The sequence below is a fragment of the Gasterosteus aculeatus genome, chromosome 7 (genome assembly GCF_964276395.1).
Source record: "Gasterosteus aculeatus chromosome 7, fGasAcu3.hap1.1, whole genome shotgun sequence".
NCBI classification, from domain to species: domain Eukaryota; kingdom Metazoa; phylum Chordata; class Actinopteri; order Perciformes; family Gasterosteidae; genus Gasterosteus; species Gasterosteus aculeatus.
The window spans coordinates 20,525,768-20,544,231 of NC_135694.1; the positions used below are offsets into that span (position 1 = coordinate 20,525,768).

At 41.3% G+C, this 18,464-nt stretch overlaps 1 protein-coding gene across 2 annotated transcripts in view; it reads left to right on the forward strand.

Moving 5' to 3' along the window:
* The window catches only part of nlgn2b (neuroligin 2b), a 49,225-nt gene extending 31,683 nt beyond the window's left edge, over positions 1 to 17,542 (forward strand). The window contains exons 5-9 of one of the 2 annotated variants that reach the window (XM_040179585.2): positions 7,456 to 7,641; positions 11,306 to 11,571; positions 11,852 to 12,005; positions 12,230 to 12,596; positions 12,873 to 17,542. In XM_040179585.2, the coding sequence (XP_040035519.1) occupies positions 7,456 to 7,641; positions 11,306 to 11,571; positions 11,852 to 12,005; positions 12,230 to 12,596; positions 12,873 to 13,812 (1,913 nt within the window). In that variant the 3' untranslated portion in view covers positions 13,813 to 17,542. 2 annotated transcript variants of the gene reach the window in all.
* The last annotated feature ends 922 nt before the right edge of the window (positions 17,543 to 18,464 follow it).

The window sequence follows — 18,464 nt, forward strand, 5'->3', positions numbered from 1 at the left end:
TATTGTTTATTGCATCACGCCTGTTTCAACATACAAGAATAATGATAAACAGAGAAATGGGAGTAGTTCAGGATGCCGTCCAAGAGCAGCAGAGAGATTTAACAGAGGGTAACATGATCGTGAGCGTTATTGAGAGGGGACGAGGACAAACTGGGAGTTAGTGGCAAGACGACCTGGGCCCACAGTGTTATCAAGCTCAATTTCAGCTTGTTTTGAGGGGTTTTAAACAAATCCTTACTGCTAACAAATTGGGCATGAGATTTATTTTTACATTTTCAAAGCAGGTTTGGCGAATATTGTATTTAAATGACAGTCTGAATGAAAGTCTTTTCTGGTGTAGCGTTGTGTACTTCCTTGGCAAATAACACGACTCGTTGTTTTAGTGATTCATGTTAGAGATGTTTGAAGTTCATGCTCATGCATTGAACACTGTGTCTATTGTGCTGAGCTTCAACACACGATCATTAAAATGCAAACAAATCACATACATGTGAATGTGCAGAGCGCTCCTGCTGAATGATAATGACGGAGGACGCAGCGTCCTTGATTCCTTACCATTGTTTATCACTTTGGAATGTGGGAGAATGTGTGCTCTTCCCATCTTACTTTCAGAAATGCTTTAGATGGGGTACTGCACTAAGGCGATTATCATAGCGTGTGTGTTTGTATGTTTGTGTCGCATAAACACGCGTGTTTGCCCATGTGCACGCACATATCTTCTTGTACATGTAACTGTGTGTAAGTGTGTGTCTGCACGTGTGTGTGTGCGCGTGTGCTACTTGGTTGCGTGCCGTGCGTAAGATATATGTATGAATAATGCACCGTGCCTCTACATTTTTAATAGCCCTCCTCTCTGAAGGAGACACTGAGTTTGAGTCAAAGTGAGAAACACAAGCATGCTGTATTTTAATAGTTTTATGTCCTAATCTTTGGTATTATCCTGTACTTACACACACAGGAGCTTACATATGCCAACCTCATTTCATGCAATGCCTACGCCTTTAAGGGAGTGATGGGGAGTCAGGAATAAGGGAAGAAGTGAGAGCAGGGAATAAAGACAGATGAGCGAGAGAGAATCATTGAGAGACAGTGGGGGAAAAGGAAACAGAAGGGGGAGATGGGAGCAGTCTAAAAATAAACCGTCAGAAATGCTTTTTTAAATCTGCAGTGATGCAAAGTATTCATTGAAATAAACGCTCTTGCAGTCTGACCACAGCACCCTTCCATACGGTTTAACGACGTATGCTTTCACCCCAGTACGACACATACACATGTAACTTTCCAGTAAATATACTTTTCTTATTAATTAGTGATACGCCCTGTCGTTGTGGAGTGAAATGGCAGAATGAGAAGAAAATGTCTGCTGCACACGGCTTGGTTCAGAGGTTTGGTGACAGTTTAAATTCCAGATTGCACCTCGGCTCACCTTCTCCTGCCTTCCTCCTGCTCCAGGCCCGGAGAGCCGTCTGATTAGTGCTGCACAGCCATCTGTTCAGACTAATTAACTAATTAACTAATTAATGAACTCTGGGGAAAGGCCCACCGTCGTGGGCCTTAAGTGTGAGGGCATTTCTCACCTCAGGAAGAGAAATGAAACTTTCTCTACCCAATTCCAGCTTTTTACCTGTAAGTAAGAGCAAACCATTTATTTGTAAATACCACCATATTAAATAGCCACAGATTTTTCACTGAGTAAAGAGAAACAAAATAATTGTGCTGTCATTTTTCTAAAAAGGTTAAATGTTTTGTCCATGCTTACACTTAAATAGATCAATATTGGTGGTTTGTTTAATTAGTGCCTATTGATTGTATTTTGTGGCCACTTGTTTACAACAAGCTATGAACACAACACTATCACTTTAAAATGAGAGAATGTATTTATCCATCAGACACTGACCATAAGTGATATTAATTGGAGAGGCATTTGTTCACTTGGCAACATGTAGAGTACGTGTACATAGCAGAGCAACATCAAGATTTAATTTTAGTCATTTCTGAGGCCATCCGACAAATTAAAATGTAATACTTCTCTTTTTACCTCTGATTTGGTCTCCTCCGACTCCTAAACAGAGGGACCGGATATTGGCTAGAAACCAAAACAATCAGATGAAAGATACTGAATGGATCCATAAAACTGGGCAGAACTGCAGAGTTTTGTGATGATTCTGGTGATAACTCTGATCACATCCAGTGTTGTTATAAAAACTATTGACAAGAGCAGCAGAAAGCAATCTAGAATTATATTTATATAAAATGGGTGTACATTTGAGTGTGTTTGTTCTCAAGTTAATTCTTAGTTTGCTTTAGAATATTACCTCTCATTTATCCAGAAAAAATGTTCTCTATAATACTGATTGGAAGCACATCTATTGGCCATCAACGGCTCTCAACATGGCTGCCTGAGCCAGTGCTAACAGTGCTAACAGTGCTAACATTGTTACGAGTACAATCTACAGCGAACATGCTGACTGCTGAGTGTTTAGCTGTAAATGTAGCAGGGCAGTGAAGAACGGAAGCTGTGAGCTAAACCAACTTTGAAATGCACAAACATGCACTGAAAGCGAATGCAATCGGCCGCCTATGTCAACAAAGAAGATTACAGCACACAGAGGATTTATTATCTGCTCTGCATCTTTACGTAGCAAGCAGTTGTCTTTGATATTTTTTATTTGATAGCATTCTGAAAATAACAAAGTAGCTAAAGATGTATTATATTTTGGGAGTTGTACTCTGTCAAGTTGGTTTACCCATTAAGTAGATGAATCAATTAATTGAACATTATGTATCCAAAAATAATGTGCCCACGTGTGTGTCACACCGGTACACATTTAATCTATTAATCAATTTGATTAATCTATATTTTACAAGCTAATACACATGAGCAAAACTGTTGGCACAAGTAATATCAAACCGTATCCACAAATGCTACTTTGCCCGGTGATCCTTGGGAATTAGTTCAAGTTGTGCTGTCCGTTGTTCTCAAAAACATACCTTTTAAATAAAAAGTGAACATTATTTTTGGCAAACACACATTTTGCTGTTAATAAATTTCAGCCTGCTGCCTTCCCACGACTCTGCTGTCACTAAATACAAATGAAACACTCCTCCCACTCTCTGCACAGAGCCTCAATCTTCTCACCCTGCCAGCAATGGTTAAGTTTTCCCACAATTTGCCTACAGTGCACAACTGGGATGACCGCATTCGTGTCAGTCTAGTTGGGGCTATAGGTTCAAGTGCATGACTTTTGCTTTATACTTTTTCTATCCGGTCCTTATTGCAAGTCTGATTGTGTAGAATGCAATAGGAGAGTGTAATGAATGTGATGGTCAAATTGTGTGTGTTTAAAGCTTCAGGTAGTTGCCAAGAGCAGTTGCTTCCACAATGCAGGAAAAGTTCACATTGAGCAGTAATGACTCATATGTACCTTAAGTGAAACTGACACCAATCTGCCTCCCATGCCAGCAGCCAGCTGCACAGCTGGACCAATAAAGTACAAGAAAAATCAGTAATGCAGTTACTGTAGTCATACAGGATGGTTGCCATTTTACAGACACATAGTGTGACACAGTTGCCAAAGTAACAAAATCAAACTCAAAAAGGTAGTACCTAAAATACCAACTATATCTAGGGATGTAGAAAATGGACTCTTTTCTGGGAGAGATTGCTGGTCAGTAATTATTTGACGTACCCTTAATGATGCCAGTTGGCCAACATTTGAAACAAATTCAGGAAATAGAAATGGTGTCAAGTTGTAACCAGATCAGTCAACTTTACTGCCATTCATTCAAGCTGCTCTCTGGCAAAGCGTTGACATGATTCATCAACAACATGTTGTATAGCCGGTATAATATCCATATTAAAATAAACGCTACTGGATAAGACTGCAGAGATATGGAGTATATCCATATATCCATAATCTACTAGCTATAAGTCTGTATCGATAGATTTGTCTTGGTGTCTTGGTTGGTGAAAACAAGGCTCTGTTTACTAAAAGGTTTTAACTCAAACGGACTGATTTCCATCAGTAATAAGTAATATTTGAAACTGAACTATCTTCGAAAAGCTTCAAAAAGGCTTTTTTGTAAGTCTAATGGTTGAAGCATTGCTTTTCAAGCATGCATGACAGCCAAGTTTTACTACACAGCTTGGTACCATTTGAATGGACCTTTGAGAATAACATTTAGTGAGATAAGTAAGGTAATAAATGCAATGACATTGGAAGACTATGGGGGTACGGTGAACTGACATTGGTTCAGCAGGAGAAAGCTTAATTACAGCACAACTTCATTTTGGTTATGGTTGACCTACAGAGTGATAGGCAATTGAAATGGACCTGCCAGCTGTTCGTCCGATTGAGCGTCCAGCGCCAACAACGAGATTTAACATAGTTGTGTATAAATATTGTTGATCCAGGTGCAGAAGGGGAAGTAGAGCAGCAGAAGGGTTTGCTAGCAATGTCTTAGACTTTTAGTCTATCACGACACAAAAATGTTATTGATAATTGCCCTGTTTTTAGCAGATACACACATTGTCTATTATAACTCAAACTATGTTTTTTCCATAATCTCTGCTCATGTTGTTTCAATGCCCTTTACAGGATTCACCAACTTGTACCAGACTCCTTTGATTGACAGAAGAACCTTTGAAAAGCGTTCAAAATATGACGCAAAGTTATCGGCGTAAAGTGCGCACAGTGCAGATGACTTCATGCACGCTTACATTCGCAGACACGGTAGATACTCCCCAAGGTTGGCGACTGATACTGAATAATCAAATCCACTTCATTTCAATCATCGTTGCAGATTCTTTACTCTGGAGTTTGTAGGAGACAGCCCCCATCTGCTCAGGTTTTTATTCCCTTTTTTGTATTAGTGCCTACACTTTTGCTTGATTCATGTTGTGACTCACATTTTTGAGTCACAACATGAAAAGCATATTTGTTTTCTCTCTTCAATCATCTTTTCTGTGTACACAAGTGCACATTCTATATGAAAATTCCTCTCATTTTTTTACACCTCTCATAATCGACGATAATGTTCCCTTTAATATATTTCTTTCACCTTTCTCTCATGTACGATCTGACAGTAGCAACATTCAGTTTAATAACTAATTATTTAAATCCTTTTTCCTTAATTTACCTCCCCGATCCCATAGCCTCCCTTTCCTTTTCCCGTATTCTTTTTTTCAGTGACCCACTGCAATCATTCTGTTCAGACCTGGAACATTTCTACAGAATGCATGTTGCCTTCTCACTCATCAAACACTCCAAAGAATAACAGCTCTTCAGTTCTGGACTTTTTTTTTGTGATCGATGCAGATCTTCGTTCTCAGTGCTGAAATGGTCAACAGAGGACGCACTGAAACAAGCTTTTCAATGTAGAACATGAAATAAATGCGCAAAAGACTAAAAACATCCTCTTGAAGCTGAGCTGCTGACCCTTTTCTTTAGCGTGACACACCTTCATTTTTAAAAGAAAATCTTTCTGACCCATGTCTTTCTTTATAGTAATACATCTTCCAGTTGAAGATGCAATACAATATAGGCCTATAAGGGATAATGGCTTTCACCATGAGTCATCTCATCAGCGTACATTAGAGGAACACTAAGTGCTCCTACCATGTATTTTGCATTCAGTGGTAGTGTGCATTATGCTCTCATGATTTCATTACATGTTGTTTTTTGAAAGATTTTTTCAACTATGACAGGAAAGATATCTGAGCCACGGCAGCAGTTATTATCACGTAGATCTTGCCTTTTTGTAGGACACTGGGTGATACCGTACTGTAAATATTTCTTTTAATGTACCTCCTTCTTTTACTCACCACTGACTCTGTTTTCTTTCATCCATTCATTTCTTTACTTAGAGGTTGATGACTCGCCCCTCAGCTCCTTGGCTGTTACCTAAAGCAAGTGTTGAATATGCATGAGTTCAGCCTCATAAACTGCTGCTATCAGCGCTAAAGTCAGTAGGAAGCCCAGCTCAGCAGATGGAGGGGGAGAGGGGTGATCGGAGAGAAAACTTACTGTAAGAGAAAGAGGGAACGTGTTTGACTTCGGTGGCGAACTATAAAGCAAATTCCCCTTCGTTGGTGTTGTCCTTGCAAAGAGAGCGGCAGCAGGCGCTAGCTCAAGCTAGCATGCTACTTCATACACTCAACTGTGTTCACGTGTCATGTATGCAGCTAAATGTGTGCTTGAATATTTAAGTTCTTGAATTTGTGTGTGTGTCTGTCCATATCATTTTGCCTAAAGCTCTCTGGACAGTTGCCAGGCAACTATGGCAGGCCGCTCAGCAACCGTGGAGCAGACACTTCCTCGTGCCTTTGGTTTTGATATGTGGCACAGGTCAGCGCTGCTCCGTCACCACGTCAGAGTCACATCCGGTTAGGAGCCCGTCTTTGCTGGGTTGATCTAAGGATACTACAATTATACACAGTAGTAAAGCACAGAACAGTAATATCACTTGCAGATTTCTCCTTAGGCCGAAATTGTTTTACAAAATGTTTTTAGCCTGAACAGGTGACAATGAGGATGAGGACACACTGACCATGACACTACGACCTTTTTTGTGTAAACTAGATAATACTATTCATATCCCTGCATAACTAAATATGTATTATTATTATACGACATTTAGCATGGTTGTACTGTGTAGAACCTGACAAATAATATTTAACCCTCCTAGTTTTAAATAAGAAATTGATCCCGCCACATACTGTCTAACTTCACATAGCGGTTAATGTGTGAACAAGTCAGTGAATGACGGACTGCCATTTCAACACCATTCAAACTCTGCATGTATTACAACCGGCACAAAAACATGTTTAAAGAAAATCTTATAATCAACCGTTGTTTTGAGATACTCAGATGAGTAGGTAGATGGTTTTTAATTTCCTTTTTCATTGTGTCGTTCACTCACAACCTCTAATCTGACAATTACAAAGTTTAGTGAAATCATTTTAGATGTTTTCTGAGTTCTGAAATCATCCAAACCGTCAAACATTTTAAAAGCTCTGTTTTGTTTGGGGGAAATTCCCCTTGTGTGCCTGTGCCTTTGTGCGCGTGAGCTATTTTGTTCACTTTATTGTTTCTTGTTGTGGGTGTGCACCTACTGTGTAAATACATGTCCTGGAAGTAGGTGAAACATGGCTTCTGTTGCTCTCCTCCTCTCTCTGCTGACACGTTCTCTTAACCGCATTGTATTTCAAGCGTGGGTATTAAAAATTAGTAATTTGGCAAGCTTTCCGTGTGAAATCTCCTCAGACTTGAAATTAGTTGGAGGCTGAGAAGTTCCTGACAACGACAGGAGGATATCGTCTGTTTGTGTGGGATCATTTATCTCTTAATATTTTTTCCTGGGCTCCTCTATACCTGCCCTGCTTCTCCCACTGCACATAATCAGTAGTTCCTTTTCTCTTTTTCCACTCTTTGTTTGATCTAATTTACCCTGCAGGGTTTCTGAGCACAGGGGACCAGTCTGCTAAGGGGAACTATGGCTTGTTGGACCAGATCCAGGCCCTGCGCTGGCTCAATGAAAACATTGGCCACTTTGGAGGAGACCCAGAAAGAATCACCATCTTTGGCTCGGGAGCCGGTGCCGCTTGTGTGAACCTTCTCATCCTCTCACACCACTCCGAGGGTAAGGTTCCCCTCGCTGTCATTGTCCCATCGGTCGTCGAATACCCTGCTCAGAGGGGATTAACATTTCAGGACAGTGTGGGTAGTGTATTTCTTCACAGAGCATGATAGCTATTTCAACGAACAGCCTAAACCTGATGAAAAAAATGTCATATATATATATATATATTATTATTTCTTAAATATTATTCCCCTAAGTGAGGGGAGGCAATATTCATAGATGAGTTATCCACTATTTGTGGCAAATGTGTGTGGGTGTGTGTGGGGTGTGTATATATATATATATATATATGGTGTGGTGTGTATATATATATATATATATATATATATATATATATATATATATATATATATATATATATATATTATATTATATTATACACCCCACATATATACACACACCCACACACATTTGCCACAAATAGTGGATGCCTGTATGTACTGTATATGTGTTTACATATATGTATGTATATACACCCCCCAACCGCACACACACACATACACACAAAATTGCACATAGATTGAATTGATTGAAATTTCAGAGAGTTAAATTGACTCTGACTTATTGACTGTGAGATTCTATTTTAACTCTTAAGCTGGTGTTTATATTGTCCCAATCTTGTCAGTGTTAAATCAACACTCAATGAAGTTTTAACTCGGAATAAGTGTCAAAAGTAAATCTGCTCAGTGTTAAATACACTGTACGTAGAGTTAAACCCAACACCAAGAATTGTGACATTGGTGTACAGTTATTTTTCAAACCTATCAAAGAGTTAATTTAACACTAAGTGTCGCAAATAAATCTGATCAGCGTTAAATACAAAATAAATGCACTCTATGTAGTAAAAAACCCAAGTCCTTGACACTGTATAATGACTCCAGCTGTTTCTGTAGCAGTTGAATAAATTCTTTGCAGTGTGATTTCAACTAACTATTGCCTAACACCGGAAAATCAACTCTAAGAATTTTGGTGTCGACAGATGGATGGAAAGGTTGGTTTTCTGTCATAAAACCATTATTCATCTTGGGACTCAAGCCCTGTTTTAATCCCAAATAACGTCATTAGATCATTGATAAGCACAGGCGTTTTCCTTCTCCAATAAAATGTTGCCTGAATAGGACAATATGAAAATATACAGTATACTTACAGCATATTACTATAATTACTGGTGGTTGAACTTACTAACTTGACTTACTCCAAGGTCACATTGCTTCACCAATGTAGACAGAAGCCACTGATGCAAAATCTGAATTGAATTTAAGATTTGTATTCACACTGTATATGAATTCAAAAGCAAGGGATGTAGATAGATAGATAGATAGATAGATAGATAGATAGATAGATAGATAGATAGATAGATAGATAGATAGATAGATAGATAGATAGATAGATAGATACTTTATTGATCCCTCACAGCAGCATGTACAGGGAAGAAAATAGAATTAAGATACACATTATATACACGTTATATACAATATAATAAGATACAAAATATTAAATTATTAAGTTAAATTAAATAAACTAAACTAAAACAATAGAATAACCTTCAAGATGTATGTAGTTTTTTAAATATTATCATACCTGGGTAGTATTTCTGTTCACAGAACCCCACACCAGCATGGTGAAGGAAAAACAGAAATAATCATAAACGCCAGGACAATAACATTTATATATCCCTCAGTCACAAGTAAACAATGAATAGAGATTATGTTAGTTGGTAAAATGCATTTCTCACTCTGTACAAAAGTCAAATGTTTTCACATTTAAGGTTTTCAAGGGGATTTTCACGGCTAACAACGTTTTTATCTTGCAAACTCTGCTCAATTTATTCACACTTTTTCACGTTTCACATTTTCCACTGCGGATAAGTGACTCAGGTGTGGAAAGCAGGCAAGTTTTGGTGAACAGGGAAATGTATGGTTAAACTACTTTTAACCACACAGTGACATTTGTATGTTTTTTTGTTTGGTCACTAATCTAACAGTTATTATTCATGATCAATGTGCATTTGGAAAATGTGTTACTGTGAGGGGCCCTCACTAGTTTTATAACTGGATTTTTCCAGTACCAATTTCCATTTTCTCCTTTATTCTTTGTTTGAAAGCATAGTAATAAAATACAATCCTTCTAAGTGTTGCCTCCTTATCCTATGTGGTGAATGTTGTTGGATGTGTACAGTGAAAATAAATACAAATAGGTCTTAAGTCTAATAAACCTTGGTTTGTCCACAATGCAACCCCTAGTACACCTCTAAAGTCTTACTACTTATAAGGACTGTATGGCACCTCCTTTGTTTTTGAATGGCAGATCTCTAAAATACCCACCAGATGTTTGATCATTAATCCTCTAATGTGAGTAGGTATCAGAAGGTGAATGCCACTTTATATTTTACCAAGAATTCAGATTATGTTATTGCTGAACTGTTAACCTTAAATAACTGACCTTGAGCAGACCAAATAAAAAAAAAAAAGACTTAACTGTACACATTGATGAGATTATCGTAATCCTGTGCGTGTGCCTGGAAAGAGACGATTCTTTTTGTCAGAGATAATTCAGGTGGATGTGGAAAAGCATTTCAATTATTGGGTAATATCGACCAAGTTGTTAAATGTTTTCACTTGGCCAGCTAATGTTGGCCGTAGTGCGTGCTGTCCATGTACAAAGATTGATAGTTCACAAGCACTCGTGTTCAGATTGGATGGTGGGTGCTGGCAGAAGTTGCTGTATTTAAAACATATCCTGTGTTATTAACATTTATGGCACCTTCATTGGCCCATTTGTTTCCCTACTACAAAATCCCCGTAAGAATCAGATACCTCTCGCTCTGATCTGTTGTTAATGTTGTAACAGTTTGCGTAATCATTTTTTGTTTTCTGCTTTTTGTGAGCTTTTGGTCCCATGACGAATGATGATCATTAAATATCCATTTTATTATTATGTGTTGTTTGCGGCAAAAAGTGTCTTCAAATCCCTTTCTAAATGTGGCTGTAACGCCACAAAGTGCAGAAGAGTAAAGTTGGTGGGTGAGTTGTTAATGTGTGTGTGTGTGTGTGTGTGTGTGTGTGTGTGTGTGTGTGTGTGTGTGTGTGTGTGTGTGTGTGTGTGTGTGTGTGTGTGTGTGTGTGTGTGTGCGTGCATGCGTGTTTGTGCGCGCAGAGGAGAGATGAGATGAGGGGTAGAGCTTGTGCTGCAGCTGAGAGGCTTCTTAATTGATTTCACAGGGAGAGGAGCGGGGGTGGGGCACATGCAGAATATGGGGGGGCTTAATTATTAATGACAGAATCTGCAGATAAAACTGAGGGACAGCAAGCCCCTTTACATAACAGCGCAGCGGTGCAACAGTGCGAGCAGTTTTCTTTCTCTTGCCGTCTCTCATTCAAGACAGCCATTAAACATATTGCCGTGTGTCAAATTACCACCGTCACTCTGCAAGAGAAACGCATTTTTTCTGCCGCTATGGAAAGCAGTGGTATTTCTACTTCATCTTGTTGCCTATGTATTACTCTCCAATTTCTCCTCCTCCAACATATGCATTATTGAGCACACCCACTGGAAGGCCTTGAAGGCGCCATCAGTTGCTAGCAAAAGTGTGTCAGAGAGAAAGAACTCCGAGAGAAATAAGGTTTGAAGCTATATCTGCTGTTTACGGTCCTTCTCTGTGCAGGCCTCTTCCAGAGGGCCATCGCTCAGAGCGGATCCGCCATCTCCAGCTGGGCGGTCAACTACCGACCGACGATGTACACCAAGATCCTGGCAAAGAAGGTGGGCTGCACTCTCGGGGACATGGCTGATTTGGTGGAATGCCTGAGGAGGAAGAGTTTCCGGGAGCTGGTGGATCAAGACATCCAGCCTGCGCGCTACCACATCGCCTTCGGCCCTGTGGTTGACGGGGACGTGGTGCCTGATGACCCTGAGATCCTCATGCAGCAGGTCAGAGCTGATGTCACTGGACATCATCCAGTGAATGAAAGCCTTGTTTCTTGTCGGGGGAGAATTTGTTGAGCTGCATATTGTGAGTGTCTCAAGAACTCGTATGTGACCTTTCTTGGGAAACTCGTGACCTGATCAAGTCCACGATGGCATCCAGTTTTCCAGATGGATATTTCTCTTGATCTTTTCCTGCCGTTTGGTTGGTTCATATTGTGCCCCGGCGTTCCCGCTGCGTTCTATGCTGTCATGTCATGCTGTGTGTGCTTTGTGGTGCCAACAGGGCGAGTTCCTGAACTACGACATCTTGCTGGGTGTCAACCAGGGAGAGGGCTTGAAGTTTGTGGATGACAGTGAAGGAGAAGACGAAATATCAGCATCCTCTTTTGACTACACCATCTCCAACTTTGTGGACAATCTATATGGATACCCTGATGGTCAGACCGCCCTATTTTACTTTAAGAAATATATATATAAATATATGTTCAGCCTTTTGTTCAGGCACTTCCGTGTTTAAATCTCATGTAAGCCACAGTGCCAATTGATAGACAGACATTTGACTGGTTGAGTACCGTCAGGTGATCTACAACACATGTAATTGGGTTATAGGTTCAGGGTCCTGTAACAGTATATACTCACTCTCCTGTTCATTTCTTTCAAGGTAAAGACATCCTGAGGGAAACCATAAAGTTCATGTACACGGACTGGGCCGACAGAGACAACAGTGACATGCGTAGGAAGACCCTCCTGGCTCTGTTCACGGACCATCAGTGGGTGGCGCCGGCTGTTGCTACCGCCAAACTGCACGCTGAGTTCCAGTCGCCCGTCTATTTCTACACCTTCCACCACCACTGTCAGACGGAGGCCAGGCCAGAGTGGGCAGACGCAGCCCACGGAGATGAGATCCCCTATGTGTTTGGGATTCCCATGGTGGGAGCCACTGACCTGTTTCCCTGTAACTTCTCGAAGAACGATGTAATGCTGAGTGCTGTCGTCATGACATACTGGACCAATTTTGCCAAGACAGGGTTAGTATGTTAATTACTCTCTGTTATCAAGTGCATTTATCTCATTAAGGGTTGGGGTAATACACAAGCTAATGTGTAACACAATGGTGATTTCAATTGTTGAATTACTACCAGTGGCTAAAGAATTATTCAGGTTTAGTTATTCTCTTGGTTAAGAGAATATTTTGAGCTTCTGGATGTTTGGTTTGGGACTGAGTGGCGTAAAACATTGTCATGGATAATATTTCTCAACGGAGTGTTTTTTGTTGTTGTTTTTCTTCTATATCCCTCCTCCAGGGATCCTAACCTGCCAGTTCCTCAGGACACCACCTTCATCCACACCAAGCCCAACCGCTTTGAAGAGGTCATCTGGACCAAGTTCAGCTCCAAAGACAAGCAGTACCTGCATATCGGTCTGAAGCCTCGCGTGAGAGACAACTACCGAGCCAACAAGGTGGCCTTCTGGCTGGAGCTGGTCCCACATCTTCACAGCCTCCACAAGGAAATCATTAGCTCCATCACAACGCGACTGCCGCCCGGAGGCCCCAACCGCTGGAAGGGCCCTCCCAGCCCTGGCACCCGCTCCACGCGACACCCCGTGATCTCCACCTACGCGCCTGACCCCGAGCCCTACGGTTCAGAGAGACCCCGCTTCTCTCCCTTCCCCGACGAGACGAGGGACTACTCCACCGAGCTGAGCGTCACGGTGGCTGTGGGCGCCTCGCTCCTCTTCCTCAACATGCTGGCCTTTGCCGCGCTCTACTACAAGCGGGATAAGCGCCACGAACTCATGCAGAGGCGCCACCGCCGGCTGTCCCCGCAGCGCGTCACCACGATGGGCATGGGCATGGGCGTCGGCATGGGCGTGGTGGGGTCGCCGCCGCACAACGACCTGGCGCTGAGTCAGGAGGAGGAGCTGATGTCGCTGCAGATGAAGCAGCAGAGGGTGGAGCTGGAGCACGGCACGCCCCTGCCGTCCCGCGGCGTCCACGGCGACCTGGAACCCCTGCGGCCTCCGGTGTGCCCCCCCGACTACACGCTGGCCCTGCGACGTGCGCCCGAGGACGTGCCACTGATGACAGCCAACACCATCACCATGATCCCCAGCACCATCAGCAGCATGCAGCCCCTGCACCCCTTCAACACGTATCCCCCCGTGCCGGCCCCCTCCACCACACCGGTCCCCAGCCACAGCAACAATGCCCTGCCACACCAACACTCCACCACCCGTGTATAGGACCAGGCACCACCTCTGCTCCCCCCAATCTGGGCACACAGAGACGCGCCACACAAACAAACCCCGCTCTCACCCACCTATATTCTTCCTTACTATATCTTTGTCTTTTCTCATTAAGCCCTCAAATAAAGCTGCAGTTTGTAAGATTTTAAGCAGTTGAAATGCCTCTAAAACCTAATTATATTTCAAGGGGGAGTTGTTTAAAGAACTCCTCGGCCAAAAGCCTGTCATCGTTAGTACATACCGCTTCGCCCCCCTCAACGCTCCTTCAGTATCTCGCGCTTAGGTGAGCCGTCGCACGCAGCTTTAAGCTTGTAGCTGTCTCTGAAAGAGGAATCCAGCTGATCACAATCAGTCAGACATCGTATGTGTGGCTCAGTTGTTTTGCACATGTGTTGTTGCGTCAGTGTAAAACTATGTTTGACATAAAAAAAAGTATGTTCACTTCCATTTATTAAGTCTGAAGATGACACAGAAGCGAGCGGCTCAGAGTGAAGCGGCATACGTCCCAACAAGCTGCCTGACAGAAGTGATTTCTTGAAACTTACAAATTGCAGCTTTAAAGGCCCAATCTGGAACTGGAATGTGGCACCCACCGTTACACACCATGTCCCAACAGCTGTCTCTGTGTTCCGATTTTGGAGACTATGTATTGACAGCACTGGAACTACTAGAAAGTGCTATTTGACGTTCAAATAAGAATTTGTCAGCAAAAACTTTATATCTCCTGTTTACAAATTGATGCGCCTGTTAATTCGGCTTTTATGCCATTACTTAAAACCTGCAAACTCACAAATGCCGCTTTCAAACGTTTCCAGATTGGGCCTTCAACTGTGGGGCGGTACAGGAAATAACTGAATCCTACTCAGTCTGTGGGACGCGACCTGGAATCCAGGCTGCCCATTAAAACTCTCTGCATCTCCGCCACACACAGGCTCTAATCATGTCCATTACTTTATTTGTTTCTCACTCATTGCCTCTCTGTCTGTATCCCCATCTCAGCCCATTTAACGGCTCTGCTCCTTTCGCTGCCACATTCTTTTCCTCTCTCTGCATATCTGCCCTTGTGGCTCTTTTTATTAAACCACCGGCATAATTCATTTCCATCTCCACTTCTCTCGCAATCAATTCTAGACTCTTTTTTCCTTTTGGAGTCTTTTATACAAAAACACAAATGTAAATGTTGTATTATTAATAAATTGTAAGGATATGAATGAAAAAAAAGATATTCTGATATCTCATTTTTACCAGCATTCTTGGTGCCAAGTACTGTGATAAAGTTCCTCTTTCACTGGCGTCCAGTGGACCACCTGGAGAGGTCCAAACTGACTGTATCTTACAAAAAGAATTACCATCATAAAAAGTGCCAACCCCCTTCATCTTTCTTTTGGATCCACACACTTCTTTTTTTGTTTTTTTGTATTACACTCAATGTTGCACTGTGGCTGGTTTCTTCTTTAAAGGGAAATCAGATTCAATATTTTTGAAAAAAAAAAAGAATATAAAGTTTTATTAACTACTTTGCTGTCTAGGATATTTGCATGATGTTTTCTTTTTCATAAAGAGTGTGGACGGACAAGTTTGTTTGTCATTTTGATGATTTGCCTTGTTCTTCATCCATTTTCATTTTACTTTGAAAAACCTTTTCATTTTCTATTTTAATATCAGCTGCACTTTGTGGTACTTCAGAAAAGTATTAAGAGATGAATATTGTGTAAAACTATGATTATAACAAGGGAGTAAATATTTCCTCTTTATTTTTTTCATTTCCTAACACTGAGGCTGTCCTAAAACTACCAGAAAGACTGATGAAAGCCGTTTTCTTTCCTCCCCTCTTTTGCTCTGTTTTTGCCCTTTGAACTTCCAAGTTTGAAGTCACTGTCTCTACGATCTCGCCTGAAGATAGCACTCTTTTACTTTACGGCAACAAAAAAAAAAGAAACAACTACTTTACGTGAATAGTCTCTATAAGGTTTTTGTCTGCGACTGACATTGACCACATGCTTCAAAGACTGCTTGATACCTTTTTTTTTTTCGTCTGCTCTTACGTTGTTTCATGACTCTCCCTTCTGCAAGTCGGGAGAGAGGATAAGATATATTTATGACGGTCAGAAGGTGGGAAAGCCTCGTACGCGCGTTTCACATCTTTCGCACAACTGAACACAAAGGACGGGTTACACGCTGGACAATTCTGAAGAAAAAAAAAAAACTCTCAGTGACATTAGGACATCACTGGACAAATGGTGACAGTGGTTCCAATGGCGATGAGGAAACGCTGACATCTGTCAATGCACAGAGGATGCATTTGAAACACCTGGTTTAAAAAAAAAAAGAAGCTAAATCTTTAATGACAGACGTTACTCGTGCACCATGTATCACCAAAGCAAGGCAAGTGGGAACCATCCCTCCCTCCTTGTTCTGTATCCTGTCTGCATAGGATAACAACACTTTGGAGCCAGACTGCCATCCCCTCCAACACTGGGCTGGAGCGAGCTGCAAGGACAAAAGAACAAAAACCATCACCTGAAACAAACTGTACATTTTATAAGTGTAAGAGAACCAACTGGAATTTGTAAATACTATGTTTGTCGTTTGGTTTGAGTGATTGGCAGAATATTTTCTTTGTGACAACAGGTGCAAGTTTTGGTGACTTCCATGATTTTAGCACTCTACGTTTACGTTTGATTCTCCTTTATTTCTCGGGAGGTGGGGGGAGGGGGGCGCAGCAAACGCCAAAAGGGCACGTGAATACATCCGGGAATCATTTTTTTAAAAATCACAGCATGGTTGAGGTCAACGTGAACACGCAGGGGAATGCTTACGGCTCAGGTTGGCATAGATATAGTGGTGATAAAAATGTTCTTACTGCATATATAACATACTCACTTGGCACTATCCCATCAATCATGAAGGCAGCTTTGGAGTGAAATGTGTCCTTTCACTGGTTAAAAAGCCCAAAACAGCTGCAAATAACTGATGAAGGACAGGGAAATGGGGATGTTTCAGAAAACGAAGCTGAAAAAAAAAACGAGATAGGGCGGATGTTTCAAATGTCCTCAAAGCAGGCCGCCAATCACGGAATTTTACTTGTGATACCGTTGGGTTTAATTGCTAGTGTCTCACATTGTCTTGAGCATTGTGAATGCAGTACAACATGTAATTGGAAAGTTGTGAAACGCTTTGTGGTCTTTTTGTCTTATTTCAGACTCCGATCCTGATGGTCTTTTTGTCTGCACATGGTGTTCACGTGATTATTGGCCCAGCTGTTTGATGTGAGTTTGAGTTGCCCACTCTTCAAAAAACAGCATTACAAAGACATTTGTTGTTGTGGGTTTTTTTTTTTTTTTGTTCTTTAAACGAGCCTTTCGACAGCCAACAGATACCGGAAGCACACTCACCAAGTTTACATGTTTACACTACAGTTAAGATGTTGGCATAAGGTAAGGAAGAAAATCTGAAAAATAAAAATAAAAAGGCATTTTAAGGATTCCGATATCTTCTTATTACATCATTTTGTGCCGGAATGGTAAAGTGGAGGCTTGCACCTGTTTGTCTGTTTCATTTAGTCTGATTCAGTAACCTGCTTGAAGCTCAAGATACTGCGAGGGAGCATAATGACCAGAAGGAGTTGAAAGAATTCAAGTTAATATTTCTATTTCAAATAGAGGCTATTACACACTGTATGTTGTGTATCTGAACTGGAAAACATTAAAATACATTCTTAAACAAATGCTTTGCAGTCATTTTTGTCAGAGGTGCAATATTAAAGCTGTAATACGCTTTTAAGCCACGTGGGGGCAGAAAAGATCGACTACTGCACAATCCGGAGCACCTGTTCATGTTCTTATAGCTAGCTCATTAGCCTGTTTGAGTAAGGAAACACGAAACAACTTCAGAGTGGAAACAGACGACTCAGAGAGAAAAATTACATTGTTCTTTAGTTATGCGCGCCGCTCCTTGGACTTGTCTCACCTGCCAGCTAGCATTTGCGATTAGGCCTTCGGTTGAACTTGCAGAGCCCGAATCATGCAGTAAAAGTCGGTGCAATGAAATTGCTTTCGGTCCGTCACTGTGAGTAATTCACATTTTGCAATTGTATTGATTAAAAATGTTCAAAACTTTTTAGAATCATGAAAAAGTATTTTTATGTTTATCATTTTTTTTAAAGGACAGAAGCCTTGCGGCTGTCCAGAGAGAGAGAGCCGTGGTGTGTATATTGTATTCTGTGGTGTGTGAGTAAAGGTCGCATTAGCCCCCATTCACTGTGTAGCTGCTGTATCCACCTCAGCTACCCGGGATTTCATTTTCTGAATCCACACAAACCGAGTTCTGACTTTCATTCCATGAGTACTTAAAGTCATCCAGAGGATTTGAATTCCAGGCCTAAAATAACATCACACGTTTTATAAAGGGAACTGTGTCTAATCTGTGTTTATTCAGCTGTTCTATACAAAACTCACTGCAATGGCAAATATACTGACTGACGCACTGGTGCTGCTGGATGTGTGCTAATGTAGCGCTTCCCTTTCATTCAAGCTCTGATGTGGAAATAGTTGAATGCTCTTTATGGCAACAGACATTTACTGTTATTTACACGTTTAGACCACATTGCAGCTCATTGAACTGCAAGGTCACTGTTTCTGCTCCAATCA